We start from the raw sequence: 27,896 nt of genomic DNA, 5'->3' as shown, positions 1-27,896 counted from the left end.
CCACGGGGATTAGAGGGCATCTAAAGGGCTTGGTGGGACCTCCACGGGGATTAGAGGGCATCTAAAGGGCTTGGTGGGACCTCCATGGGGTTTGGTGGGACCTCCATGGGGCCTGGACAGCATCTAAGGGGCTTGGTGGGACCTCCATGGGGCTTGGAGACCATCTAAGGGGCTTGGTGCGACCTCCATGGGGCTTGGGAGGCATCTAAGGGGCTTGGTGGGACCTCCATGGGGCTTGGAGACCATCTAAGGGGCTTGGTGTGACCTCCATGGGGCCTGGACAGCATCTAAGGGGCTTGGTGGGACCTCCATGGGGCTTGGAGACCATCTAAGGGGCTTGGTGGGACCTCCATGGGGCCTGGACAGCATCTAAGGGGCTTGGTGGGACCTCCATGGGGCTTGGAGACCATCTAAGGGGCTTGGTGCAACCTCCATGGGGCCTGGACAGCATCTAAGGGGCTTGGTGGGACCTCCGTGGGGCTTTGGAGGGCATCTAAGGGGCTTGGTGGGACCTCCACAGGGCTTTGAGACCATCTAAGGGGCTTGGTGGGACCTCCGTGGGGCTTGGGAGGCATCTAAGGGGCTTGGTGGGACCTCCGTGGGGCTTTGGAGGGCATCTAAGGGGCTTGGTGGGACCTCCACAGGGCTTTGAGACCATCTAAGGGGCTTGGTGGGACCTCCACAGAGCTTGGAGACCATCTAAGGAGCTTGGTGGGACCTCTAAGGGGCTTGGTGGGACCTCCACAGGCCTTGGAGACCATCTAAGGGGTTTGGTGGGACCTCCACAGGGTTCGGTGGGGTTGAAGACCTGGAAAGACGCTCTTCCCATTGGGATAAAGAGGTGGAGATGTCTCTGGTGTTGGAGCGCCACTCAGTGGTCAGAGCAGAAGATCCCTCAAGCGGTGGTTGAGGTGGAGTCGGATTCACCCAAAGAGCGGCAGAAGAGTCTTTCCAGAGGTTCCGGAGCTCCTCTGGTTCTTCCCAGGAAGGAGGAAGGCGGACTTGTGGTGGAGCCGCCATCGCTCAGCGGTGCTCCTTCTTGTGCCGAAGGATCTCCGTAGGGGTGAAGGTGAAGTCCCGTTGGCAAATGGCGCAGTGGAAGGGCCGCCGGAGCGCGGAGCTCCGTGAAGAGCTTTCGGCCACTTCTTCCGGAGGTTCTGGAGGAGAAGAGAGCAAAACGGGGATCGGGAGGAAAAAAATGGCATCAGAGAAGGCTTTGGTCGGAAAAGACACTGAAGATCTTGGAGTCCAACCACCCCTGTCCAGACTTTGGTCCATGGATCCCCCCTGTCCCGATCCCTCTGGAGATCCTCCATCCATGGATCCCCTCTGTCCCAATTCCTCTGGAGATCCTCCATCCATGGATCCCCCCTGTCCCAATCCCTCTGGAGATCCTCCATCCATGGATCCCCCCTATCCCGATCCCTCTGGAGATCCTCCATCCATGGATCCCCCCTGTCCCGATCCCTCTGGAGATCCTCCATCCATGGATCCCCTCTGTCCCGATTCCTCTGGAGATCCTCCATCCATGGATCCCCCCTGTCCCAATCCCTCTGGAGATCCTCCATCCATGGATCCCCCCTGTCCCGATCCCTCTGGAGATCCTCCATCCATGGATCCCCTCTGTCCCGATCCCTCTGGAGATCCTCCATCCATGGATCCCCCCTGTCCCGATCCCTCTGGAGATCCCTCTGGAGATCCTCCATCCATGGATCCCCTCTGTCCCGATCCCCCTGGAGATCCTCCATCCATGGATCCCCCCTGTCCCGATCCCCCTGGAGATCCTCCATCCATGGATCCCCCCTGTCCCAATCCCTCTGGAGCTCCTCCTGTCCTCCATCCATGGATCCCCCCTGTTCCGATCCCTCTGGAGCTCCTCCATCCATGGATCCCCCCTGTCCCGATCCCTCTGGAGCTCTCCCGGCTCTCCTCTCGGGTCTCACCTTCCGGAGGGCGACAGACGTTCTCGTGGCAGATGCGCTCCAGAGGGGTGAAGGGAAGGTGGAGGTCACAGTAGGGACACGTCCAGAAGCTCCGTAGACAATCGCTGTAGAGGTCCACATCCATCTGCGCCACACGGAGCAGACGTTGGGATTCAGCCGGAGGAGCAGAAGACAACGCAGGAAGGATGGGATGAGGTTCTACTCACAGCCAAACAGTTGTAGGTGAGGAACTCGGTCACTTTGTGGCCACCTTTCACCTCATCCGACGTCATCTGCAGCCCTCGGAAAAGCTCCGGAAGTTGAGGAACAGCCGCCACGGTTTGAGGGCCAACGTAGAGGTTCTGCTTTTCCAACGCGGAGAGCTGCCGGAGGCGGTACGGGATCTACAAGAAGATGGGGAGAAGCTCCAACTCTTCCTTTCCTTCTCCGTTCCTCAACTTCTAATCCGACGGAAAATACCGGAGATGGGATCCAAACCACCTCTCCCGCGGTCACCTCAGAACGGAGGAATTCCAGGAGCCTTCGGGTGAGCGCGGAGACATCTCTGGAGGTCGGTCGGCGTCCGGATTCATCTCCTCGACCTTCCAGGAGCTGCTGGAGGAGCTTCTCCCAAACGGAGCGAAGGTGCAGAGCCTCAGAGAGGAGACGCAGAGCAGAATCCGGATCAGGAATGGTGAGTTCCAACCAACCATCGGCCACCAGGCGGGAACAGTCCACGTTGGTGTCCAACGAGCGGGAGAAAAGGAGGAGAGCCTGGAGGGGCAAAGGAAGAGGTTGGAGATGGTGGAGACAACTGGAGGAGGAGAAGGAAGAGGTTGGAGATGGTGGAGACAACTGGAGGGGCAAAGGAAGAGGTTGGAGATGGTGGAGACAACTGGAGAGGAAAAGGAAGAGGTTGGAGATGGTGGAGACAACTGGAGGAGGAAAAGGAAGAGGTCGGAGATGGTGGAGACAACTGGAGGAGGAAAAGGAAGAGGTTGGAGATGGTGGAGACAACTGGAGAGGAAAAGGAAGAGGTTGGAGATGGTGGAGACAACTGGAGGAGGAAAAGGAAGAGGTCGGAGATGGTGGAGACAACTGGAGAAGAAAAGGAAGAGGTCGGAGATGGTGGAGACAACTGGAGGAGAAAAGGAAGAGGTTGGAGATGGTGGAGACAACTGGAGGAGCAAAAGGAAGAGGTTGGAGATGGTGGAGACAACTGGAGGAGAAAAGGAAGAGGTCGGAGATGGTGGAGACAACTGGAGGGGCAAAAGGAAGAGGTTGGAGATGGTGGAGACAACTGGAGGAGAAAAGGAAGAGGTTGGAGATGGTGGAGACAACTGGAGGAGGAGAAAAGGAAGAGGTCGGAGATGGTGGAGACAACTGGAGGAGAAAAGGAAGAGGTTGGAGATGGTGGAGACAACTGGAGGAGAAAAGGAAGAGGTTGGAGATGGTGGAGACAACTGGAGGAGAAAAGGAAGAGGTCGGAGATGGTGGAGACAACTGGAGGAGAAAAGGAAGAGGTTGGAGATGGTGGAGACAACTGGAGGAGAAAAGGAAGAGGTCGGAGATGGTGGAGACAACTGGAGGAGGAGAAGGAAGAGGTTGGAGATGGTGGAGACAACTGGAGGAGAAAAGGAAGAGGTTGGAGATGGTGGAGACAACTGGAGAAGAAAAGGAAGAGGTTGGAGATGGTGGAGACAACTGGAGGAGGAAAAGGAAGAGGTTGGAGATGGTGGAGACAACTGGAGAGGAAAAGGAAGAGGTTGGAGATGGTGGAGACAACTGGAGGAGGAGAAGGAAGAGGTTGGAGATGGTGGAGACAACTGGAGGAGAAAAGGAAGAGGTTGGAGATGGTGGAGAGGGAAAGGATGGAAGGGAAGAGGTGGAACGCTGACCTGGAGGGCCGGAACGCGGAGGCAGTTGACCAAGTAGGGTTTGTTGGTCTCCAAGAGGGAGACGAACGCCAGGAGCTGGTGGTGACAGCTCAGCCCTTCCACCGAATCTGCAGAGGAGGAGAACACCGCGGCTCAATCCCAATTCCAGGCTGGAAAAAGCCGAGGAGAAGTCGAGGCGATTCCTCCAGGCCTGGGGTTGTCCAACCTTTGGATGGAGCACGTTCCGGTCCTTCGTCGGAGCGCAGAAGCTCCGGGTTGGTTGCGAAGACGGAGGTGGGATGAAGGACAACTCCTTGTTTGGTTTTGGTGTGGAAGATCTGCGGGAAGAGCAAAACGGCGGTGGAAACGGGAATATCCCGGCTGTGCGATGGGGCACAGGGAGAGGAGCGGGACCTGATCGGAATCCTTGCGGCTGCTGTTGAGCGCATCGGCCACGGCCAACTGCGGGTAAAGACCTCTGCAGAGGACCAACTTGAGGAGCACGAGGTGCGAGGAGGAGAGCGAAGAGCTGGACGCGGCCTGGAGCTCCTCCACGTTGTGCCGGAGCTTGAACTTGACGTCCTACGGAGACCCAGAAGAAGTTCTGGAGCTGGAAGACCAAATCCGGCCTCCCAGGAGAGGAGCCGGACGCGAGGATCACCTGGATATCAATCCTACGCTCGCCCTTCTTGAGGTCACCACCACCATCGTCGTCCTCGCCGGAGGAATCGTCCCCTCCGTCCTTCAGCCGTAGCACTTTGCGCTTCCGTCCTTCCGTCTCCGTGTGGGAACGCCACAAGCGGTGGAGCTCGCGGCGTTCACGGTGTCGGCTTTGCCGACTGTAGCTGTCGCGAGGTTGGTTCGAAGCTTCCTCCAAGAGGTGGTGGTCCCGGAGGAGCTCCTGGAGCGGTGGGAGATGGTTGCGGAGAAGGAAATGGCAACAAATCCAACGCCAGGAGGAACCTACGGGAGCTCAGATGCCGTTCCTCTCACCTGGAATTGGCGCCGCAGGTTGGTTGCCTCGTAAAGACGATGTTCCTCCAAACCTCGGCGCCGGCACCACCTCCGAGAGTTGCCGCTCCGCTCCGATTTCACCTTTGCCGACACAACGCTCAACTTCCCTTCACCCCAAACCCGGTTCCCACCACCCCCCACCGCGGATCCAAAGCCAAACCGCGTCTCCTTGGAGCTCCTCGCACAACAGCCTTACCTGGACCCACTCGTTGAAGACGTTGAGCAACGTTAGAGGGTCTCCGTGGGGGCTGTCCAGCGGTCGCCGCGTCGTAGCCCAGTCGGGATTGGGATGAGAAGATCGTAGGAACGGAGATTGGACACTCAAGGCCGCCGCTACGGTCAAGGTGGGCTCAGCCAACCCAAAGAGAGCGCCCAACACCAACATCTTCCCTGCGGGGAGAGATCCAAGGAGTGCCGGGAGGGCTCCGGAGGTTCTCCCTCACCGTCGGGGCTCCTCCATTGGCCGGAATTCCTCACCAATCACCACGTCCACCGGCAGCTGAGCCAGAAGGTTCCCGATGGGCGTCAGCTCCTCGGCGTCATCCAAGGCTCCTTGGGCCCTCAGGTACCGCACGGCCGTCTCCAAGCTGGACGAGGGAGGCGGCTCCAGGAACGGGAACGTCCGAGGGTCTCCCAATCCCATACTCTTCAGCTGGAAGAGAAACGGGTGTGGAAGGAGACCAAGAGGAAGAACTCGGAGGTTTGGAATCCATCGCATCCTGATGATGAATTCATGAGTCCAACATCTCCCCGGCTTCGTTCCCCACCAAGATGTCCTCAAATCCCAAAGGAAGAAGGGCCGGCTCTACCTGGAGCACCAGGGAATCGAGGGCCATCCGGTGGATCTCCGGCACGGGGTAAGGGGAAAAGGCATCGTAGTCGGATTCGGCGTAGAGGCGGTAGCAGACGCCGGGTCCGGTCCGACCGGCGCGACCTTTGCGTTGCTCGGCGCTCGCTCGGCTGATCCAGAACTCCTGAAGCCGTTGGAGCTTCCCTTGAGGGTCGTAACTCATCTCCTTCACCTTTCCTGGTGGGAGAAAGAGGGAAGGAGAAGGTCACGGATGGGCAGGAGGGAAGGAGAAGGTCACGGGTGGAAGGAAGGAGAAAGTCATGGATGGAAGGAAGGAGAAAGTCGTGGATGGAGGGAAGGAGAAAGTCACAGATGGAGAGAAGGAGAAAGTCACGGATGGAGGGAAGGAGAAAGTTATGGATGGAGGGAAGGAGAAGGTCACAGATAGAAGGAAGCAGAAAGTCATGGATGGAGGGAAGGAGAAGCTCTGGGAAGGGTAAGAGGAAAGGAGAAGGTCATAGATGGAAAGAAGGAGAGAATCATGGGTGGAAGGAAGGAGAAAGTCATGGATGGAAGAAAGGAGAAGATCTGGGAAGAGCAGGAGGGAAGGAGAAGGTCACGGATGGGCAGGAGGGAAGGAAAATGTCATGGATGGAAGGAAGGAGAAAGTCATAGATGGAGGGAAGGAGAAGGTCGTGGATAGAAGGAAGGAGAAAGTCATGGATAGAAGGAAAGAGAAAGTCATGGATAGAAGGAAGGAGAAAGTCATGGATGGAAGGAAGGAGAAGGTCTGGGAGGGGCAGGAGGGAAGGAGAAGGTCACGGATAGAAGGAAGGAGAAAGTCACGGATGGAGGGAAGGAGAAGATCTGGGAAGAGCAGGAGGGAAGGAGAAGGTCATGGATGGAAGGAAGGAGAAAGTCATGGATGGAGGAAAGGAGAAGGTCTGGGAAGAGCAGGAGGGAAGGAGAAGGTCATGGGTGGGCAGGAGGGAAGGAGAAAGTCATGGATGGAGGGAAGGAGAAAGTCACGGATGGAGAGAAGGAGAAGGTCTGGGAAGGGCAGGAGGGAAGCTCCAGGATGGAGGGAAAAAGCTCCAGGATGGAGGGAAGGAGAAGCTCCAGGATGGAGAAAAGGAGAAGCTCCAAGATGAAGAGAAGGCGAAGTTTTCCCACGCACCGGAGCAGGAATTCTACCTGAATCCAGGACGAAGCGGACGCCATCGATGGTCACTGAGGTCTCCGCGATGTTGGTAGAGAGGATGCACTTCCGGACGCCGGGAGGCGGTACGTCAAACACCTGAGGATGAAGCAATGACGGTTGGTACGACCGCTCCTCGAGCAGATCGGATGGATCCGGAAGCACCGAGAGCTCCGGGAGCTTCATTCTACGACACCGAGTCTCCAATCCCACCCTGATTCCGTAGTCGGGTCCTCACCTTATCCTGCTCGGCCACGGAGAGGGTACTGTGCAACGGAAGGACGATCCAGCGCTGCGTCTGAGTGGCGTAAACCTGCGCCGCCTCCAGGACGGCTCCGATCTCAGCCACTCCGCTGAGGAACACCAGGAGATCCCCCCGTTCCTCCGGTGGATACTTGTGGTCAATGGTTTGGAGCACCCGGAGATACGGGAGGGGATCCAGGCGCTCCGGTTTCCCGGATTTCCCACTCACGGATGCTTCTTCTTTAGGGATCGGTTGGTAGATGACCTTCGGGAATGCAGAGACGGAGAGGTTTGAACTCATCCTACGTGCGGATTCATCTCAAACATCTCCATCCCATCCTCACCGTGATGGGAAAGATCCTTCCGGGCACTTGGAGAACCGGAGCACCTCCAAAGTAACTGGAAAAGAGGCTGATGTTGATGGTCGCCGACATCAACACCAACTTCAGGTCCGGACGAGCGGGAAGGAGGCGGCGCAGGACCCCCAGGAGGAAATCGCTGTGGAGATGGCGCTCGTGGACCTCATCGGCGATAAGGACGCGGTAACCGGGGAGCGTTGGCTCCCGTTGGACTTGACGGAGGAGAAGCCCTTCCGTAAGGAATACGATCTTGGTGGCCGGAGAGCGGGTGCTCTCGAAGCGGATTTGATAGCCGACCTGGAGCGGGAAGAGCGGGATTGGCCCAAAGCCGAGGAGAACATCTCAGAGTTGAGCAGGACTGGAGAATTGCCCCAAATTTGAGGAGAATTGGCCCAAATCGGGGCAGGAATCCACCAAATCTGAGCACAAATAGCCCAAACTTTTCAGGACTGGCCCACATTCCAGCAGAATTGAGGTAAATCTTGAACAATCGGACAAACTCGAGGAGAACTGGGAGAATTTTGAGGAAAATTGGGCTAAATTTTGCACAATGGGCCAAACGTGAGGAGAAATGAACTGATTTGGAGGAGAATCGGCCTAAATCTTCCGCACAACTGCCCAACCTCGAGGAGAACTGGGCTAAACCTTCCAGGATTGGCCAAACGTGAGGAGAACTGGGCTAATTTTGAGGGAAAATGGGCTAAATTTTGCACAATGGGCCAAACGTGAGGAGAAATGAACTGATTTGGAGGAGAATCGGCCTAAATCTTCCGCACAACTGCCCAACCTCGAGGAGAATTGGGCTAAACCTTCCATGATTGGCCAAACGTGAGGAGAACTGGGCCAAGTTTAGCACAATTGGCCAAACTTGAGGAGAACTGAGCTGCTTTTGAGGTAAACCGGGCCAAGCCTTCCACGATTAGTTGAATTTGAGGGGAATTAGGCCGAATTTGAGGAGAATTAGGCCAAATTTGAGGAGAATTAGGCCAAATCTGAGGAGAATTAGGCCAAATTTGAGGGGAATTAGGCCAAATTTGAGGGGAATTAGGCCAAATTTGAGGGGAATTAGGCCAAATTTGAGGGGAATTAGGCCAAATCTGAGGAGAATTAGACTGAATTTGAGGAGAATTAGGCCAAATTTGAGGAGAATTAGACCGAATTTGAGGAGAATTAGGCCAAATTTGAGGGGAATTAGGCCAAATTTGAGGGGAATTAGGCCAAATCTGAGGAGAATTAGACTGAATTTGAGGAGAATTAGGCCGAATTTGAGGAGAATTAGACCGAATTTGAGGAGAATTAGGCCGAATTTGATTAGGAATTGGCCCAGATTTGATGTCAATGTCTCCCACTTCCCCCTCAGCCCTCCGTGAAGTGGCGATTCCCGCCGCCCCACCTGGTTTCCGTACTGGTTGAGGCTCTCGAAGGCGACGCGCTTGGCCAAGGAGACGCAGGCGATACGCCGGGGTTGGCTACAAGCCACGTGACCGTAACCCGCCGCCAGCAGGAACTGCGGCACCTGAGTGGACTTCCCGCAGCCGGTATCGCCGGCGATCACCACCACTTGGTTTTGTGCCACGCAACGAAGGATCCGATCCCGATATTGGGCGATGGGAAGCGCTGACCGTTCCCGTTGAAGTTTGGCCAATTTGGCGAAGCTTCGCTTTTGGGTGAAGTCCAAATAATGAAGGAAAGCGCTTCGGAACTCCAAAAGACGTTCCCGTGGGATGGTGGCATCTCCACGGCCTCGGAAGCCGGCGTCGGCGAGGTTGATCCGGTAGCGAGGGTCGTATTCCAACGGGAGGTCAAGACAGTTGGTGGAGATGGAGGAACGGGAGCGGTTCTGAGATGGTTCCTCCTTGGTTTTCCGGCTCTGGAAGCGTCGGAAGCGCTCGAAGAAAGCCCAAAAGTTCTGGAGTTCATCGGTTTCGGCGCTGGTGGAATCTCGGTCACCAAAAAATAGAGTTTCCAGGCGGCGCCGCGTAGACGGACAATCCCAATCCCACCGGGAAGGAGAAGGATCTCGATGGCGACGTCGGGATGAAGGTTCCTTCCCTGAAGGCATCTCCAGAACGTGGAATCCGGGCTGGAATGGAGACTGGAGTGAGGGAAGAGGTGGAACAACCCCATCCCAGCACCCATGGGACACCCCCAGCACCCATGGGACCCCCAAAGCCCAACCCAGCACCCATGGGACCCCCCCCCAGCACCCAGGGGACCCCCCAAAGCCCCTCCCAGCACCCATGGGACCCCCCAAAGCCCAACCCAGCACCCATGGGACCCCCAAAGCCCCTCCCAGCACCCATGGGACCCCCTCCCTGCACCTATGGGACCCCCAAAGCCCCTCCCAGCACCCATGGGACCCCCTCCCTGCACCCATGGGACCCCCAAAGCCCCTCCTAGCACCCATGGGACCCCCCCAAAGCCCAGCCCAGCACCCATGGGACCCCCAAAGCCCATCCCAGCACCCATGGGACCCTCCCAAAGCCCAACTCAGCACCCATGGGACCCCCCAAATCCCCCCCAAAGCCCATCCCAGCACCCATGGGACCCCCAAAGCCCAACCCAGCACCCATGGGACCCCCAAACCCCCTCCCAGCACCCATGGGACACCCTCCCAGCACCCATGGGACCCCCAAAGCCTATCCCAGCACCCATGAGACCCCCCCAGCACCCATGGGACCCCCAAAGCCTCTCCCAGCACCCACGGGACCCCCCCGCCTTCCCGGCACCCAGTTCCCCCCCTCCCAGCACCCAGACCCCCCCCTTTGCCTCAGTTTCCCCCCCCCAACCCTCACCCGGAACCGAGCGGAGCCGCCAGAGGGCGGAGAGGCGGCCATGAGAGGAACCACGTGACTCGGCAGCGCGAGGAGGGGGCGTGGCCAACGGGAGAGCGCGGGGGCTCCTGGAGGCGGGTGAAGCGACGCGATTGGGCGGCGCGCGGGAGGGGGCGTGGCTACGAGCGGGGAAGGAGCGCGGCGGGTAGAGGGGCGTGGTCACGGAGAGGGGCGTGGCTTGCGGAACGGACGCGGCTATTGGAGAATTGGAGGGGCGTGGCCACAGGGGGCGTGGTTATATGGGGAAGGGGCGTGGCTAGCTGTGCGAGGGGGCGGGTCCATCTGGGCAGGACGGGGCTTCTCCCGCTGCTCAGCGACTCCCGGGCACCCCCTGTGCCCCATTGTCCCCCTGTGCCCCATTGTCCCCCTGTGCCCCATCGTCCCTCTGTCCCCCATTGTCCCTCTGTCCCCCATTGTCCCCCATTGTCCCCATCCCCAATGTCCCCCACTGTCCCCATCCCCATTGTCCTCCTGTCCCCCATTGTCCCCATCCCCATTGTCCCCCTGTCCCCCACTGTCCCCATCCCCATTGTCCCTCTGTCCCCCATCGTCCCCATCCCCATTGTCCCCCACTGTCCCCATCCCCATTGTCCCCCTGTCCCCCATTGTCCCCATCCCCATTGTCCTTCTGTCCCCCATTGTCCCCCATTGTCCCACTGTGCCCCATTGTCCCCTGTGTCCCCGTCCCCCTGTCTCCCTGTCCTCCTGCCCCTGTGTCCCCCACTGTCCCCAACCCCTCCCCCAGTGTCTCCACCCATCTCAGTTGTCCCCAACCGGCTCTGCTGTGCCCACACCCTTCCTCATGGTCCTCAACCACCTCCACCATCTCCACCCATCCCCATTGTCCCCATCCATCTCCACCCCTCCCTGTGGTCCCCAACCATCTCCACCCCTCCCTGTGGTCCCCAACCATCTCCACCCCTCCCCGTGGTCCCCAACCGTCTCCACCCAACCCCACCCAGATGCCCTCAGCCCCACCAGATGAAACACAACTCCACAGGAGGACCTCCCTGGGCGTTGCGGGGGGGACGTTGAGGCCACCGTTGCGTCACCGTGAGCTCCAGCTTGCTGAGTCAGCGAAACTCTTGCCCAACAACCAATCGAAAAGGAGAACCAAAGCTTTGCTCAAGAGCCTCGAGGGAACTTCCACGTTTATTGGCGACGGCGGAGGCGGCTGCGATGAGGTCACGGGGACAGCGAAGGGCAACCAGAGCCCCATCCGTGGGGCAGAGCGGAGGGCGTGGGGTGACAGAGAAGGGTTTAGCTTGGAGGTGGGTTCATCTTCATCGGGTGGTGGAAACGTGGGGCTGGGAGGAGGTTCTGGGGCTGAAAGGTGGAGCTATGGGGCGGGACGTTGGAGATGTAGAGCCACCAAGAAGGGGAAGAGCTGGAGAGGGTCCCGGCTTGAGTTGGAGAAGGTGGGATGGCATCGGGGAGAAGGTCCCGAAACTGCCGGTGGTCCCCACGGGGAGGTGAGCATTCAACTCTTGCCAACCAATCACCACATATGGTAGAGAACGAGGGCGATGGTGGCATCTCCTGCTCTCCACAAAGCCCAGAAGGACCCCCCCAGGAGAGGAGAAGAAGGTGGTGGCTCCCAGAAACACAACTCCGGAGCCACCACCACCACCACGTTCCCGCTCACACAATGGTGCTGATGCTTTGGTCATCCACGGTGGACTTGGTCTTCATCCTGCTGTCCCCCCCGGTGCTGGTGGGGTCATCGCTCAGTACCCCTCGCAAGACGGCTCTCCAGGAATGCCGGAATTTGTCCTTGAAGTCTTGACCCATAACCACGTAGATGATGGGGTTGATGCAACTGTTGATGTACGCGACGCCGGCGACGATGGGATCCGCTTCCAAAGCGCCTTTGAAGAAGGAGCTGTGAGGTTGGGTGGAGGCCAAGATCAACCCCACCACGTGGTACGGCAACCAACAGGCGAAGAAGCTGATGATGACCACCAAGATGACTTTGATGGCTTTCCGGGAGCGCGTGAAGCCTTTGCTGTGGACGCGAGCCAGGAGAAGACCGTAACAAGCCGTGATGACCAGAAAAGGCACCAAGAAGCCACAAACGAAGCGCGTGACGGCCGTCACGAGCTCGGTGAGGCGCTGGTGCCGCCCAACGGATGTGTAGTCCAAAACGCAAGTGGTTTTCTCGGAGAAGATATCCGAACGGACCGTTCGGAAGATGAAAGACGGAAGGGTGAGGAGCCCGGCCAGGAACCAAGCAGCCGCGCAAACGCCGCGCACCAACGGCAACGTCCGGTGGTTTTGACACCACACCGGACGCGTCACTAAGGCGCAACGGTCGGCGCTGACGGCCATCAAGAGGAAGACGCTGGCAAACATGTTGAGGATGGTGAGGGACGGCACGAGCTTACAGGCGAAGGCACCCAAGGGCCAATGGTGGTCACGGGCCAACGGCAAAGCCAGGAAGGGCAGCGCCAAACAGCACAGCAGATCGGCGACCGAGAGGTTGAGGAACCAAACGCCGTTGACCGTGCGCCGCAGCTCAAAGGCCGTCACCCAAATGACGGCGCCGTTCCCCAAAAGGCCCAAAAGGAAGATGAGGGCGTAGAGGGCCAAGATGGCGCGGTAGCGCGGAGGGACCGCGTAGCCAGCGAGGTCGTCCAGGGAGTAGTCCTCCCAATAGGAATAGTTGAAGGTGTCGTTGGCCATCAAGACGTTCGTCCTCCAGCAGTTGGGAACCTGGGAAGCACGATCCGTTAGATGGCGGGAGGAGGCGGGGCCGGAAGGGCCTCAAAGGGCACGGAAACGTGGAATGGGGGGGTTGGAGGGGACCTCAAAGGTCATGGAATGGGTTGGTTGGAAGGGAACTCAAAGGTGATGGAATGGGTTGGTTGGAAGGGACCTCAAAGGTCATGGAATGGTTGGTTGGAAGGGACCTCAAAGGTCATGGAATGGTTGGTTGGAAGGGACCTCAAAGGTCATGGAATGGTTGGTTGGAAGGGACCTCAAAGGTCATGGAATGGTTGGTTGGAAGGGATCTCAAAGGTCATGGAATGGTTGGTTGGAAGGGATCTCAAAGGTCATGGAATGGTTGGTTGGAAGGGATCTCAAAGGTCATGGAATGGTTGGTTGGAAGGGATCTCAAAGGTCATGGAATGGGTTGGTTGGAAGGGATCTCAAAGGTCATGGAATGGTTGGTTGGAAGGGATCTCAAAGGTCACGGAATGGGTTGGTTGGAAGGGACCTCAAAGGTGATGGAATGGTTGGTTGGAAGGGATCTCAAAGGTCATGGAATGGTTGGTTGGAAGGGACCTCAAAGGTGATGGAATGGTTGGTTGGAAGGGATCTCAAAGGTCATGGAATGGTTGGTTGGAAGGGATCTCAAAGGTCATGGAATGGTTGGTTGGAAGGGATCTCAAAGGTCATAGAATGCGTTGGTTGGAAGGGATCTCAAAGGTGATGGAATGGGTTTGGTTGGAAGGGATCTCAAAGGTGATGGAATGGGTTTGGTTGGAAGGGATCTCAAAGGTCATGGAATGGGTTGGTCGGAAGGGACCTCAAAGGTGATGGAATGGTTGGTTGGAAGGGACCTCAAAGGTGATGGAATGGGTTTCTTTGAGGTCTCTTCCCAGCCAAGGAATTCTGGGATTCTCCCTCCACACCAGGGACCTCGTCCGTCCCGGCAAAGCCGCGGCACCTCCACCGAAAGCCTGGTGAGATGTTCCTCACCGACACCGCGTGGCGCAAACCCCCCAACGCTGCTCCGACCACAGAGGAAATCGGCGTTTCCCAACTTCCTCACGGAGCTCTGCAAGAAACTGGATGGAGAAACCCCAACGGAGCGGCTTCTCCCACGGCTTCTCCGGCATTTCCACCTTCTCGAAGCCGGAGGATTGCGTATCAGCTCTCAAAACTCATGGATTTGGACACAGAGTTGGTCCAAACCATCTCCAGCCCCGAGAGGGTGGGTGGGAAAACGCCGATGGAGAAGGAAACCCAACCCTGGGAAGGTTCCAAATGCTCCGATGGCCGGAGGAGCGATCCGGAGCGTGGGAAGATGGGATAAAGGTGGGATTTGGTGTCTCCACCCATCAGCCAACGCCAAAGAAGAGTGGAACCACCTCTCCGCTCACCTTCGGGATGGAAAATCCATCCCAAGAGGTGTGGGATCAGCCAAAGGTTATGGAGCTCCCATTCCAGAGGGGTGGAATTCCATGAGGGAAAAGAGAGGAAGCCCACCAGCCGCCACCCCGGTCGCTCACCTGGCTCCGCGCCGGTGCCGCCGCGTTTGCCGGAACCGAGGAGGCGGCATCGAAGGGTTTATGGGGAGGAAAAGAGGAAGCGAGGCCGGAAAAGGAGGGGAAGAGGCGGAAATGAAGAAGGAGACGGGTGCGGAGCTGAGCTGAGAATGTTCCGGATTGGGGTGATCAAAGCCAGAAGAGACGCAACCGCTCCGGATCCGGGAGATCGGAGCAAAACCGCTCCAGAGCGGAGAGATCGGAGTTGGAAACTCCTTCCCGGCACCAAAAAGAGTTGGAAAATGGAGGATCAAAAGGGCATTATTGGGAGTGGAATCAGATTCACTCTGGATCCAGGAGTTCAGAGCCAAGACCGCTCCAGATCCAGGAGATCGGAGTTGGAAACTCCTTCCCGGCACCAAAAAGAGTTGGAAAATGGAGGATCAGCCGCCAAAAGGGTATTATTGGGAGTGGAATCAGATTCGCTCCGGATCTGGGAAATCGGAGTTGGAAAATGTGGGCTCAGCCCCCAAAATGGCCCGATTAGGAGTGGAATCGGATTCACTCCGGATCAGGGGCGGTGACGGGAGAGCCTGGAGAAGGGGGAAGAGGAAACACCAGTCCCAAAGCCGCTTTGGATCTTTATTTTCCACAGATCCGATGGGATTTGGGAGCCCGAGGGTTGGTTGGGATGGAAACAAGACCTCCACCTTCCTCCGAATTCCAAAGGGTGGGAAGAAGGGGACCCTAAAATTCCCTTCTCCGCTTCCAAGCGTCCCACGGCTCCTTCCCACCAGCACAGAGGGAATTCTGGGACTCCCCCAGGACAGAATTCCCAGGTTCCCACCCCATTAAGGGCAGAATTCCCAGATTTCCACCCTCCCCTGCCTTCTCCCGGGCTCAGTCCCGGCTCACAGTCTCTAGGAAGTGGAATTCACGGTGGGAATGCCTCAGGATCCGATCCGGAATGGTGGGATGCCTGTGGGAAGGAGAAAAAAAGGAGGCAGCGTCATAGCAGTCATCGGAAAAAACTTGGGAATACCGTGAATCTGATCCTAGCGGTGCGGCCTGTGGAGCCGCACGGAGCCAGAGCTTCGCTTCCCGCCTTTTTCCCCCAATTCCGAGTGTTTTCCCAGCTCGGTGAGCGGGATTCCCAGGAAAAACAAGGCCCTCGGATCACTTGGGATGGGTTTAATCCTGGCTGGACAGACGGCATCCGGAATTCCGAAGGCAGAAGCGCAAGCAGAGCGACTCCGGAATGGAGAGTCAGTCTGGAAGCGGGAAGTCTTGGAGCCGGGAAGGACAGACGGACAAGAACCCGGAGCGTGCGGCATTCCCAGCTTAGCCGGATGATTGGGACGGGAATCGGTTCATCCAGGACGGACAGACGACTATTGAAGCCCCAACCAACCAAGTCGGAATTCCGAAGGCGGAAGCACAAGCGTAGCGAACGCGGAATGTTTCGGAAGTAGAGTCAGTCCGGTAGCAGGAAGCGGAAAGGACAGACAGACGGACAAAAAGCCCGGGGCATTCCCAGCTTAACGAGCCGCCGGGGAAGGCGAATTCTTACGGAAACGCACCCGCTGGAAGTCCGTGATCTCCACAGCGTCGGGAGCGGGCGCTTCCGCTGGGAACGCCGCGGCTCCTGGGAGAAGGGAGGCGGAGAAAACAGAGCGTAAGCGCTGCCAAGCTCGCGGGAGACGGATTCCCGCTCCGGATTTCCCCCTTCCTCACCTTGCATCCCATTTTCTGCCGGATTTTCCACCGCTTCCAAATGTGGATCTGCGTCTGGAATTGCTTCTTCCCGGGGTGGGGATCCCTCCGGATGCGCCGGGCTCAGCCCTGGGGGGAAAAGAGAGTGTGGTCAAATCCTGCTCGGAGTCTTCGCTCCTGCTTTTCCGGCTCCACAACCCAAATCCCAAGTTTAGGGCCCTAATTTGGGAATAGTTTCCCCTCCGTTTTACCTGGAATCTCGCCGGAAGCCCCTCCCGACTTGGGAAAAACGGGCCCTGGAAGGGGATTGTCCCCTACGCTGCTGCGGGGAGAGGTCAGTTCCATCTCCTCGCCCCAATCCGAGATGGGCCGGCGATATTCCAAGTGGGAAAAGGGGCTCGGGGGGGAGCCACCCCCTTGGATTGGGGCTGGGGGAACGCGCGGAGCGGGAGCCGCATCCTGCCCGGATACGGGAGACGCACTGCGAGGTGCTTCCTCCTCCTCCTCCTCCTCCTCCTCTTCCTCGCTCAATGATCCCGGACTTCCGTCTTCATCCTCGCTGACGTCTTCCCACTGATCCTCATCCTCTTCGGGATTCTGGGAAGCAGGAGGATCGGAAAGGGCTCCACTTGATGCTTCCTCCGCCTGCGGGGATGGGAAGAGCAGGATCGGACAACGGGAATGGCACCAGAGCGCAGCCAAAATCCCATCGGATCAAGAATTCCACCTTCTGGGTCTCGGATTCCTCTGTTGGTGGCGGCGGCTCCTTCTCTTCCCAACGGTTGTCGTGCATGCTGGAAGGGAAAAGGAGAGGATGACGCCAGGATGAGGGGTGGAGCTGCCACAGAGGAAGGACGGGATGTCATCCAGAGGGACCTGGTGGAGGAGTGGGGTTGGAGAACCTCCGGAGGTTCAACAAAGCCAAGAGGGGCCTGGATGAGGCGAGGAAGTGGGGCTGGAGAACCTCAGGAGGTTCCACCAGGCCAAGAGGGACCTGGATGAGGTGGAGAAGTGGGGTTGGAGAACCTCAGGAGGTTAAACCAGGCCAGGAGGGACCTGGATGAGGTGGAGAAGTGGGGCTGGAGAACCTCAGGAGGTTCCACCAGGCCAAGAGGGACCTGGATGAGGTGGAGAAGTGGGGTTGGAGAACCTCAGGAGGTTAAACCAGGCCAAGAGGGACCTGGATGAGGTGGAGAAGTGGGGCTGGAGAACCTCCTGAGGTTCAACCAGGCCAGGAGGGACCTGGATGAGGTGGAGAAGTGGGGTTGGAGAACCTCAGGAGGTTCAACAAATCCAAGAGGGACCTGGATGAGGTGGAGAAGTGGGGTTGGAGAACCTCCTGAGGTTCCACCAGGCCAAGGGTGAGGTCCTACCCCTGGGTGGGGGCAATCCCCGGTCCCAATCCAGACTGGGGATGATGGAGAGCAGCCCTGAGGAGAAGGACTTGGGGCGCTGGGGGAGAAGAACCTCGAAAGGAGCCGTCAATGAGCACTCACAGCCCAGAAACCAACCGCGTCCTCGGCTGCGGCAGAAGAAGCACCGAACTTCTCGTGGTTATGGGGAGTTTGTGAGGGGATTCGGGATGAAAGTCGTGTTTTTGGAGTATTTGTGAGGGGATTCGGGGTGAAAGTTGCATTTTCGGGGAGTTTGTGAGGAAAAATTTGAGGTAAAAATCACATTTTTAGGAGACCGTGAGGGGATTTGGGAGGAAAAAAAAAAAAAAATCACATTTTTGCGGAGTTTGAGGGGAAATTTGAGAAGGTTTGAAGTGAAAGTTGTAATTATGGAGAGTCTGTGAGGGGATTTGGGGTGAAAGTCGCATTTTTGAGGTATTTGTGTGGGGATTTGGGGCAAAAGTCGCATTTTTGAGGTATTTGTGTGGGGATTTGGGGCAAAAGTCGCATTTTTGAGGTATTTGTGAGGGGATTTGGGGCAAAAGTCGCGTTTTTGAGGTATTTGTGAGGGGATTTGGGGCAAAAGTCGCATTTTTGAGGTGTTTGTGAGGTGATTTGGGGCAAAAGTCGCATTTTGGAAGTGTTTGTGAGGGGAGTTGTGGCAAAAGTCATATTTTTGAGGTGTTTGTGAGAGGATTTGGGGCAAATGTTGCATTTTTGAGGTGTTTGTGAGGCATTTTGGGGTGAAAGTCTTGGTTTTGCGGTGTTTGTGAGGGGATTTGGGGCGGAAGTTGCATTTCTGGGAACGTTGGGAGGAGAGATTTGAAGTAAAAGTCACTTTTTTTGGCAACTGTGAGGGGATTTGGGGTAAAAGTCACATTTTTGCCCAGGGAAGTTATGGCTGCCCCATCCCTGGAGGGGTTCCAGGCCAGGTTGGACGGAGTTTGGGCTCCGTGACCTGGTGGGATGTCCCGGCCCATCGCAGGGGGCGGAATTGGATCATCTTTAAGGTCTCTTCCAACCCAAACTATTCTACGATTCTATAATTCCCAACAGTTCGGAAGGAAAGAGAATATTCCCAGTGGTTCTAAAGAGGAAAGATGATTCCCAACAGCTCCGAAGGAGAAAGGGAAGATTCCCAAAGGCCTCAGTGAACACAATCCATGGAAAACCAGGCTCAGAGAAGAGCACTGAGCTAAATCCAGGCTGGAACACAATCCCACCCACCTGTAGGCCTTGGTCCCTGCTCCCTGGCGGCGTTCCCGGCCTTTTTTCCGCCGCTGAGTCCGATGCGGAGTCAGGAATTCTCCGAAGGTTGGAGGTTTGGGAAGAGGACGCTTGGATTCCTCCCCGCCACTCGCTTCCAAGCCAGCAGCCACCGGTGAGCCCTCTTTGAACCTAAAACCAGGAAGAAGTGACCCCGGGAACACCGGGAAAACTGCAATCCTGACAGATTCACCTCGTTTACGTACATGCTCTCCGATTTTTCCGCATCCCATTCCCGACGCCACTGCCCGGTGGGTTTCCGATGCCGGGCCAAGCGCTCCTGGTCGATTTGATCCCGTTCCTTTTTCCAACGGACGTATTCTGCTCGCTCCCGCCCCGTCATGGAGAGCGTCATGTCCAGCGGCGTCCCAGATTTTGGGCTGGAATGCCGTCCCTGAGGAAAAATCTGGATCAAGGCCAGTCCAGCCACTCATCCCAACCCAATTTCTAAACCACCATTCCCAGATTTCAAGAAAATATGGCTCCAACCCTGTCCCAGCCGCTCAATCCCAACCCCAAACCACCCCAGAATTCCTAGTATTCCCAAAATAACCCAAACTCACCGGGCTTTTTCCGCCTCCTTTCCAGCTCTTTTCCCTTTCCATTCCCGTTTTGACCCGGTCGAAGTCGGTTCCGCCCCAATTTCGGACGTGGCGCCGACTTCCTTCCTTCCGATCAGAATCTTGGAATGGGCCACTCCGGCGTGGATCATCCAGGAAATTCCGCACCGGATTCTTCTCGTGGAGCCCATCCTGAGAGGGGGAAAAGCAGGAACAGTGTCACTTCCAGGGGGGTAAAACCAGGATCATTCCCCCCCGATTCGGATCCTGTTTCTCCCCGCACCCGCTGGTTCCGCTCATATTCCGCGATCTTTTCCATCTCCTCATTCATCTTCTCGATGTTCTGCCGTCTGCGCTCTTCCCATTCCTGGAAAAGAGGAATTAGTGGGATGCACCCCAAGAAAACACCAGGAATTTGCCCCAACACCGTGGGAATCAGCCCCAAAACACCCCAAAATGTCCCAAATTCCATCCTGACTCCCAAATTCCACCCCTAGATCCCAACTTCCCACCCCAAAATGTCCCACATTCCACCCTGGCTCCCAAATTCCACCCCTAGATCCCAATTTCCCACCCCAAAATGTCCCACATTCCACCCTGACTCCCAAATTCCACCCCTAGATCCCAACTTCCCACCCCAAAATGTCCCACATTCCACCCTGACTCCCAAATTCCACCCCTAGATCCCAATTTCCCACCCCAAAATGTCGCACATTCCACCCTGGCTCCCAAATTCCACCCCTAGATCCCAACTTCCCACCCCAAAATGTCCCACATTCCATTCTGGCTCCCAAATTCCAGCCCTAGATGCCAATTTCTCTCACCTTAGACTTCCGATTGGATCCGGTGTCGCCCCCCATTCCCATCCCGGCCACGCCATGGCCCCGTGAGCGCCTATTCCGACTCCCTCGCTCCGCTGGGATGGCATCTCCTCCTCCTCCTCCTTCCCAGAGTGCTTCACTGTGATATTCCCGATGCCCGTAATGCCGTACGCTGGAACGTCCGGATCCACGGGATCCACGGGAAGCGGCACCGCGTCCTGATTTAGCCATTCCCGACACCTTCCTGTCCTTCCCAATTCGCTTCTCCTACAGCGGAGGACACGGATTCAGCGCCGTTCCCAACGGATATCCCACTATTCATGGAATGGGTTGGGTTGGGAGGGTCCTCAAAGACGATCCAAGGATACCTTCCACCGGATCCAGTTGCTCCAAGCCCCACCCAACCCATCTCGAATCCCCTTCGAGCTCTCCAAAACCACGACTTTCACCCCAAATCCTCTCAGAAAGGGGTCAAAACCATGACCTTCGCCCCAAATTCCCTCACAAATGCCCCCAAAACACGACTTTAAGCCCAAATCCCCTCCCAAAATACCCCAAAAAGCAAAATTACACCTCAAATCGTCTCAAATTTCCACTCAAACGCCACAAAAATGTGATTTTTATATTTTTTTACCCCAAATCCCCTCACAAATTCCCCCCAAAAATGCATCTTTCACTCCAAATCTCTAAACAGCCCTCCTCAAACTCTCCAAAACCACGACTTTTCACCTAAAATCTCCTCATCAACTCCCCAAAACCAAGACCATCACCTCAAATCTTCTCAAATTGCCCCACGAACTCCCCAAAAATGTGGGGTTTACCCCAAATCCCCTCATGGTCTTCCAAAAATGCGATTTTTACCTCAAGTCTCTCCTCAAAAACTCACCAAAAACGCAACTTTCATCTTGAATCCCCCCACAAATACTCCAAAACCGCAACTTTCATCCCAAATCCCCTCACAAATACTCCAAAAACGCAATTTTCACCCCAAATCCCCTCACAAATACCCCAAAAACACAATTTTCACCCCAAATCCCCTCACAAATACTCCAAAAACGCAACTTTCACCCCAAATCCCCTCACAAATACTCCAAAAACGCAATTTTCACCCCAAATCCCCTCACAAATACTCCAAAACCGCAACTTTCACCCCAAATCCCCTCACAAATACTCCAAAAACGCAATTTTAACCCCAAATCCCCTCACAAATACTCCAAAAATGCAACTTTCATCCAAAATCCCCTCACAAATACCCCAAAAACGCAACTTTCACCCCAAATCCCCTCACAAATCTCCAAAAATGCAACTTTCACCCCAAATCCCCTCACAAATACTCCAACAACGCAATTTTCACCCCAAATCCCCTCACAAATACTCCAAAAACGCAACTTTCACCCCAAATCCCCTCACAAATACTCCAAAACCGCAACTTTCACCCCAAATCCCCTCACAAATACTCCAAAAACGCAATTTTAACCCCAAATCCCCTCACAAATACTCCAAAACCGCAACTTTCATCCCAAATCCCCTCACAAATACTCCAAAAACGCAACTTTCACCCCAAATCCCCTCACAAATCTCCAAAAATGCAACTTTCACCCCAAATCCCCTCACAAATACTCCAACAACGCAATTTTCACCCCAAATCCCCTCACAAATACTCCAAAAACGCAACTTTCACCCCAAATCCCCTCACAAATACTCCAAAAACGCAACTTTCACCCCAAATCCCCTCACAAATACCCCAAAAACGCAACTTTCACCCCAAATCCCCTCACAAATACTCCAACAACGCAATTTTCACCCCAAATCCCCTCACAAATACTCCAAAACCGCAACTTTCACCCCAAATCCCCTCACAAATACTCCAAAAACGCAATTTTCACCCCAAATCCCCTCACAAATACCCCAAAAATGCAACTTTCACCCCAAATCCCCCCAAATACTCCAAAAATGCAACTTTCACCTCAAATCCCCTCACAAATACTCCAGCAACGCAACGTTCACCGCAAATCCCCTCACAAATACTGCAACAACACAACTTTCACTCCAAATCCCCTCACAAATACTCCAAAAATGCAACTTTCACCCCAAATCCCCTCACAAATACTCCAAAAACGCGACTTTCACCCCAAATCCCTCCACAAACTCCCCATAACCACAACTTTCATCTCAAATTTCCCCTCAAACACGTGACTTTTTTTTGCCCCAGATCCCCTCAGAGCCTCGTGTGGAGCTTCTCCTCCGCCATCCGCCCAAATCTTTCTCCTCACGGATCCATTTCCCACTCAGCCTGGATTTGGGATTGTTCCCACCCAGGTGGAGGCCTTTGCCTTTGGCTTCGCTGAACCTCATCAAGTTCTCATGGTCCCACCTCTCCGTTCTCTCCAGGTCCTTCCTGTTGCCATCCCATCCCTCCAGATCCGTCCTATCCCTTTCCTCCCGATCCACCCATCCCTTCCGATCTCTCTGGATCCATCCCATCCCAATCCCTCCAGACCTCTCCTATCCCTTTCAAACCCTCCAACCCCATCCTATCCCTTCCAATCCCTCTGGATCCATCCCTTCCCATCCCTCCAGATCTGTCCCGTCCCATCCAATCCCTCTGATTCCATCCTATCTCTTCCCTCTGGATCCACCCCTTCCCATCCCTCTGGATCTGTCCCTTTCCTTCCCATTCCTCCAGATCCATCCCTCCGGATCCATCCCTCCGGATCCGTCCCTTCCCATCCCATCCCTCCAGATCTGTCCTTTCCCATCCAATCCCTCTGGATCCATCCTATCTCTTCCCTCTGGATCCACCCCTTCCCACCCCTCTGGATCCATCCCTTCCCTTCCAATCCCTTCAGATCTGCCCCATCCCTCTGGATCTGTCCCATCCTTTCCCATCCCTCCGGATCCACCCTGTCCCTTCCAATTCCTCTGGATCCATCCCCTCCGGAACCATCCCCTCCAATCATGGATGACAACATTAAAGCAGCACTGGTCCCAGTATGGATCCCTGAAGGACATTCCCGTTATTCCTGGAATTCCGGACTCACTCCAGGAGCGACAGCGACCTGGACGGTTACGGACAAATCCTTCTCCACCCATCGCCGTTCCCATTCGGAATCACGCGCCTTCCGGAACGCCGTCACCGCAATTCCTTCCTGTTCCGCTTTCTTCCGATCCTCTTCAATCTCCTGTTGGGATTTTGGGAATTCTGGGATCAATCCCAGATGGATTTGGGGGGGGGAGCAGGATGGGGGCACACCCTTCGCACAACACCACTGCATCCCTGCATTAGGTTGAGCGCTGGGAAACGGAGGGATAAACTGGGATGAATGGACTGGGAATGGTGGTGGGATGAAGAGGGGGAATATTATGGAGATTTGGGGGCTTGTGGGGATCCTGAGGGGTTTGGGGGTTCAGGGGGGACCCCCAAACCTGGTAGCGCTTGATGAGGGCCTCGTTCTTCTTCCGAAGCGCCTCGATCCGTTTATCCAGCTCCGCATCCTTGTCCTCCTTGGAGCGTAGATCCAGGGCGGCCGACTACGGATAAGAGGTGGGGGGCGCATGGGAATTGGGGTCCCCCTCCAAAGCTGCACCCCAAAACCAACCCCACCGCACCCCAAATCGCCCCCTGCGCCCCCAAAACCACCCCAACCTCCTCCTGACCCCCAAAAACATCTCTAAATCACTCCCTACAGCCCAAAAATCTCTTCCTGCACCCCCAAAAACACCCCATGGGACCCCCAAAACTCCCCTATAGGAAACCAACACCTCCCAAACCCCAAACTCACCCATGGGACCCCAACCCCCCCCCCAAAGGGCCCCAAACTCCACCTGTGGGAGCCCAAAACCCCCGTATGGGTCAAAACCCACCATAGAGCCCCAAAATCAACCTATGTGACCTCAAAATCCATCATAGGGCCCCCCCTTCTCCTGCAGGACCTCAAAACTTACTATAGAGCCCCCAAAATGCCCCTATGGGTCCCCAAAATCCCCCTATAGGACACCAAATCCCTCCTATGTGACCCCTAACCTCCCTATAGGGCCGCTAAACCCCCTTACGAGGCCTCAGACTACCCCTACGGGACCCCAAACCCCCCTGTGGGACCTCAAAATCTACTGTAAGGCCCCCCCAAACCCCCGTATGGGATCGCTAAATCCACTACAGGACCCCAAAATCCACTCTTGGGCCCCAAACCCTCCCCACGGGACCCCCAAATCCACCTATAGGGTCACAATCCCCCCCCCCCTCCACCCCCCGGACTTCAAACCCCTTCTGTGGGACCCCAAAACCAGCCATAGCGCCCCAAAATCCACTTCTGGGGCCCCAAACGCCGCCTATAAAGGCCAACACGCCCCCCCCCCTCCGCCTCACCATGGCGGCAAAGCCCCGGGTACCGGTTCCTCCTGCCCTTCAGGGCCACTTCCGCTTCCGGTGGCTGAGGGAGGGATGGGGGGGAGGGGGAATTAGCCTTAAAAGGGCGATGGCGGCGGGTGCGTCCCACAGGGGCTGTCAGCGTGTCTCGCTGTCCCCTCGTCCCCCGTGTCCCTCTGTCTCCGCGTCCCCTGTCCGTGGGTCACCATGACCCCCTGTCCCTGGGTCCCAGTGTCCCCTCCATCGCCTCGTGACCCCCTCACCCCACCCGCCCCCCCATTTTGTCCGCCTTTTCCTCCCCGTTCCTTCCCCGCGCGGTGGGCGTGGCCTGAGCCCCCAGCGGGCGTGAGCATGCGCGGGTGGGCGTGGCCCGAGTAGTGGTGGGCGTGGTTCGTGGGTGAGCGCTCGCGGTTAAGGGCGAGAGTGGGCGTGGCCTCGTTATGGCCCCGCCCCTCGGCTGTCTCCATGGCAGCTGCGGCTCTGGCCGCGGCGCCGCGAGGTGATTGGCTGAGCGGGGGCGGGGGGCGGGGCCTGAGGGGGCGGGGCGCTGGGACTGAGAGGGGACCTGGGCGGGGGGGGGAGTGAGGAGTTGGGGGGGGTATAGGGGCTATGAGGGGCCTATAGGAGCTATGGGGGAGCTATAGGGGGGCTCTGGGGGAGCTATAGGTGACTATGAGGGGCTATAGGGGTCTACAGGGGGGCTCTGGGGGAGCTATAGGGGTCTACAGGTGAGCTATAGGGGCTATGGGGGAGCTATAGGGGACTGTGAGGGGCTATAGGGGTCTACAGGGGGGGTATGGGGGAGCTATAGGGGTCTACAGGGGACTATGAGGGGCTATAGGGGAGCTATAGGGGACTATGAGGGGCTGTAGGGGTCTACAGGTGGGCTACGGGGGAGCTATAGGGGACTATGAGGGGCTATAGGGGAGCTATAGGGGACTATGAGGGGCTATAGGGGTCTACAGGGGGGCTATGGGGAGCTATAGGGGTTTGTATAGGCAGATATACAGGGAGCTATGGGGTACTATGAGACTATAAGAGAGATGGGGGCTGGGGGGAGCTATGGGGGCTATAGGGGGCTATGGGGGTTTATATAGGCGGAGCTATGGGGCTATAGGGGAAGCTATGGGGGAGCTATAAGGGACTATGGGGGCTATATAAGCAGATATAGAGTGAGATATGGGGTGCTGTGGGGCTATAGGGGAGCAATAGGGGCTATGGGGGCAATAAGGGAGCTATAGGGGGCTTATGGGGGTCGATATAGGCTGATATAAAGGGACATATGGAGTGCTGTGGGGCTATATGGGAGCGATGGGGGATATGGAGGGCTATATAGGTGGATATAGAGAGAGCTATAGGGTGCTATGAAGTTATAGAGGAGTTATAGAGGCTGTGGGAGCTATAGGGGGCTATGAGAGCTGTAGGGGACTATGGGAGTTTATATAGGCAGATATAAGACAAGCTATGGGGGAGCTATATAGGCAGATATAATGGAAGTTATGGGGTGTTATGGGGCTATATGGGAGCTATGGGGGGCTCAGGGGGCTATAGGGGAGCTATAAGGAGACCTGTAGAGGGGTGTATAGGGGCATCTACAGCAGGCTGCGGCTATGGATACAGCTATAAGTGGTACACATGGCTGTAGCTCTACATCCCCTATAGCTGCCCCCTACACCCTCACAGTCACACGGTACCTATAGCTGCCCCTATGGATGCCCTGATGTCCTTATGGCTCTAATGATACCCCTATTGATCCCCCCACGTTGCTATGCATACCCCTGTATCCCTATGGATGCCCCTATGGAAGCCCCTGCACCCCTGTGGACACTCCTATGGCCCCGTATCCCTATGGATGCCCCTATACCGCCAAACCCTGCGGATCCCCCCCGCCGTGGATGCTCATATACATCCTAACCCTATTGATGCCCCCGTGTCCCTATGGATGCCCCTATAACCCCTAACTGTGTGGATACCCCATAACCCTCGGGATGCTCCTGTATCCTTATAGACACCCCTATGTCCCCATATCCCCCTGGATGCGCCTGTACCCCATGGACTCCCCTGTACCCCTATAGACATCCCTAACCTATGGATGCCCCTATACCCCTATAGACACCCCTATGTCCCCATACCTCCCTGGATGCCCCTGTACTCCTCTGGATGCTCCTGTACCCCTATAGACATCCCTATGTCCCCATACCCCTATGGATGCCTCTGTGCCCCTATAGACCCCCCTATGTCCCCATACCCCTATGGATGCCTCTGTGCCCCTACAGACCCCCCTATGTCCCCATACCCCTATGGATGTCCCCATACCCCTATGGACGCCCCTATGTCCCCATCCCCCCCCGGATGCCGGTGTCTCCTTGCAGACCCCCCTGTGTCCTCATACCCTATGGATGCCCCTATAGACCCCCCCCCCCGCCCCGGGTTCCCGCGCGCTCCGCTGGAGACAGCGAGGCGGTCGCCGCCGATTGGCTGCGGGGCGCGCTCCCCCCCCCTCCCCGACAGCCAATGGGAGCGTCCGGCGGGGCTGGCGCGCGCTCCCCCCACCCCCCCACCCCCCTCCTCGACAGCCAATGGGAACGCCCGGCGGGGCTGGGGGCGCGCGCGCGGGAAAACCATAAAGGGGGGGGGGGGGGGGGAGAAACACCGGAGGGGAAAGGGGGGAAACCGGTGTTTGGGGGCGAGGGGGGGGGTAAGGGTTAAGAGATCATAAAGGGGGGGAGCCCGGAGGGTCCCGTGAGGAAGCGGGTGGGGCGTCGAAAGCGCCTGGTTGGCCCCTTCCCCGCTGTTACCGGGGAGGCGGCAGCGCTCAAACCTTCCCCTGGAAACGGGCGGGAGGCTCCTCATTGGCTGCGGCGCCGCAGAGGCGTTTCCCCATTGGCTGAGCGCTCGAGGGGTCCCGCCTTGGACACGCCCCCTCAGGGTTTAGCCCCGCCCACCCCGCACGGGGATCCCCGGCCGTACAAGCCCGAACTTGCCCGAGGAGGGGCGTGGCTTAATCCCCAAAGAGGCGTGTCTCATGACGTCACGCGAGGGGGCGTGGTCGGGAAGCTCAGAGCGCGGCAGCAACCGGTGCCGAACGCGACGCGCCCGCCCCGCACGGTTCATGCAGCGGCAGTGAGTGAGGGGGGGCGAAGGGAGGGAGGGAGACCCCCCAAAGTGTGGGGTGGGGGGAGCCGTGGCACCCCCAAAATGTGTGTCTGTGGGGAGATCTATGGGGTGGGGGGGGGCAGGTGGGGCGTGGGACCCCCCCCTAGTGTGGGGGGGGTGTATGTGGAGGGGGAATGGGGGACCCCTAAAATGGGGAGGGTGGGGAGGGGAC

At 57.0% G+C, this 27,896-nt stretch overlaps 3 protein-coding genes across 7 annotated transcripts in view; all 3 read right to left on the bottom strand.

Annotated features, from left to right (window-relative positions):
* The window catches only part of DHX34 (DExH-box helicase 34), an 11,510-nt gene extending 1,209 nt beyond the window's left edge, over window positions 1-10,301 (bottom strand). Inside the window, exons 1-17 of the mRNA XM_054052975.1 lie at window positions 10,199-10,301; window positions 8,797-9,486; window positions 7,389-7,700; window positions 7,040-7,309; window positions 6,798-6,900; window positions 5,623-5,840; window positions 5,291-5,465; window positions 5,010-5,203; window positions 4,793-4,894; window positions 4,461-4,700; window positions 4,214-4,381; window positions 4,026-4,137; window positions 3,821-3,927; window positions 2,439-2,696; window positions 2,150-2,326; window positions 1,944-2,067; window positions 809-1,157 (exon numbers count right to left, since the gene is read on the bottom strand). Coding sequence (XP_053908950.1) covers window positions 1,024-1,157; window positions 1,944-2,067; window positions 2,150-2,326; window positions 2,439-2,696; window positions 3,821-3,927; window positions 4,026-4,137; window positions 4,214-4,381; window positions 4,461-4,700; window positions 4,793-4,894; window positions 5,010-5,203; window positions 5,291-5,465; window positions 5,623-5,840; window positions 6,798-6,900; window positions 7,040-7,309; window positions 7,389-7,700; window positions 8,797-9,486; window positions 10,199-10,240 — 3,426 coding nt within the window. The 5' untranslated portion in view covers window positions 10,241-10,301 and the 3' untranslated portion in view covers window positions 809-1,023. The remainder of the gene's footprint in view (window positions 1-808; window positions 1,158-1,943; window positions 2,068-2,149; window positions 2,327-2,438; window positions 2,697-3,820; window positions 3,928-4,025; window positions 4,138-4,213; window positions 4,382-4,460; window positions 4,701-4,792; window positions 4,895-5,009; window positions 5,204-5,290; window positions 5,466-5,622; window positions 5,841-6,797; window positions 6,901-7,039; window positions 7,310-7,388; window positions 7,701-8,796; window positions 9,487-10,198) is intronic.
* A 1,050-nt stretch (window positions 10,302-11,351) lies between these two features.
* Window positions 11,352-14,949, bottom strand: C5AR1 (complement C5a receptor 1). 2 transcript variants are annotated; one of them, XM_054052950.1, is made up of 2 exons: window positions 13,880-14,949; window positions 11,352-12,949 (listed from the first exon to the last, which is right to left on the bottom strand). In XM_054052950.1, exon 2 carries the CDS (start codon window positions 12,917-12,919, stop codon window positions 11,879-11,881), a length of 1,041 nt encoding a protein of 346 aa, XP_053908925.1. In that variant the 5' UTR covers window positions 12,920-12,949; window positions 13,880-14,949; the 3' UTR covers window positions 11,352-11,878. The 2 variants fall into 2 exon arrangements, with proteins under 2 accessions (XP_053908925.1, XP_009566800.2); XM_009568505.2 differs by having other exon boundaries at window positions 14,473-14,949.
* Window positions 14,950-15,134: 185 nt separating this feature from the next.
* On the bottom strand, window positions 15,135-24,651 carry CCDC9 (coiled-coil domain containing 9). 4 transcript variants are annotated; one of them, XM_054052946.1, is made up of 13 exons: window positions 24,569-24,651; window positions 23,629-23,733; window positions 23,244-23,384; window positions 20,206-20,469; window positions 19,665-19,748; window positions 19,385-19,573; window positions 19,028-19,215; window positions 18,783-18,953; window positions 16,889-16,955; window positions 16,413-16,806; window positions 16,183-16,290; window positions 16,029-16,093; window positions 15,135-15,427 (listed from the first exon to the last, which is right to left on the bottom strand). In XM_054052946.1, exons 1-13 carry the CDS (start codon window positions 24,569-24,571, stop codon window positions 15,383-15,385), a joined length of 1,824 nt encoding a protein of 607 aa, XP_053908921.1. In that variant the 5' UTR covers window positions 24,572-24,651; the 3' UTR covers window positions 15,135-15,382. The 4 variants fall into 4 exon arrangements, with proteins under 4 accessions (XP_053908921.1, XP_053908922.1, XP_053908923.1 ...); XM_054052948.1 differs by having other exon boundaries at window positions 15,167-15,427; window positions 16,644-16,806; XM_054052947.1 differs by lacking the exon at window positions 16,029-16,093.
* Window positions 24,652-27,896: the final 3,245 nt, after the last annotated feature.

Source organism: Cuculus canorus, chromosome 37 (genome assembly GCF_017976375.1).
Source record: "Cuculus canorus isolate bCucCan1 chromosome 37, bCucCan1.pri, whole genome shotgun sequence".
Lineage (NCBI taxonomy): Eukaryota > Metazoa > Chordata > Aves > Cuculiformes > Cuculidae > Cuculus > Cuculus canorus.
Note: the sequence above shows the minus strand (reverse complement) of the source record. Positions and strands in the feature narration are given on the sequence as shown.

What these genes read in the sequence shown, in the direction of transcription:
- C5AR1 (XM_054052950.1), bottom strand. Translation starts at nt 12,919, where the DNA reads ATGGCCAACGACACCTTCAACTATTCCTATTGGGAGGACTACTCCCTG.
- CCDC9 (XM_054052946.1), bottom strand. An exon ending in GCGGAAAAATCGGAGAGCAT is followed by an intron (nt 18,954 to 19,027) that starts GTACGTAAACGA and finishes TCCTGGTTTTAG; the next exon opens with GTTCAAAGAGGGCTCACCGG. An exon ending in AGATCACGGACTTCCAGCGG is followed by an intron (nt 15,428 to 16,028) that starts GTGCGTTTCCGT and finishes TCCTTCCCACAG; the next exon opens with GCATCCCACCATTCCGGATC.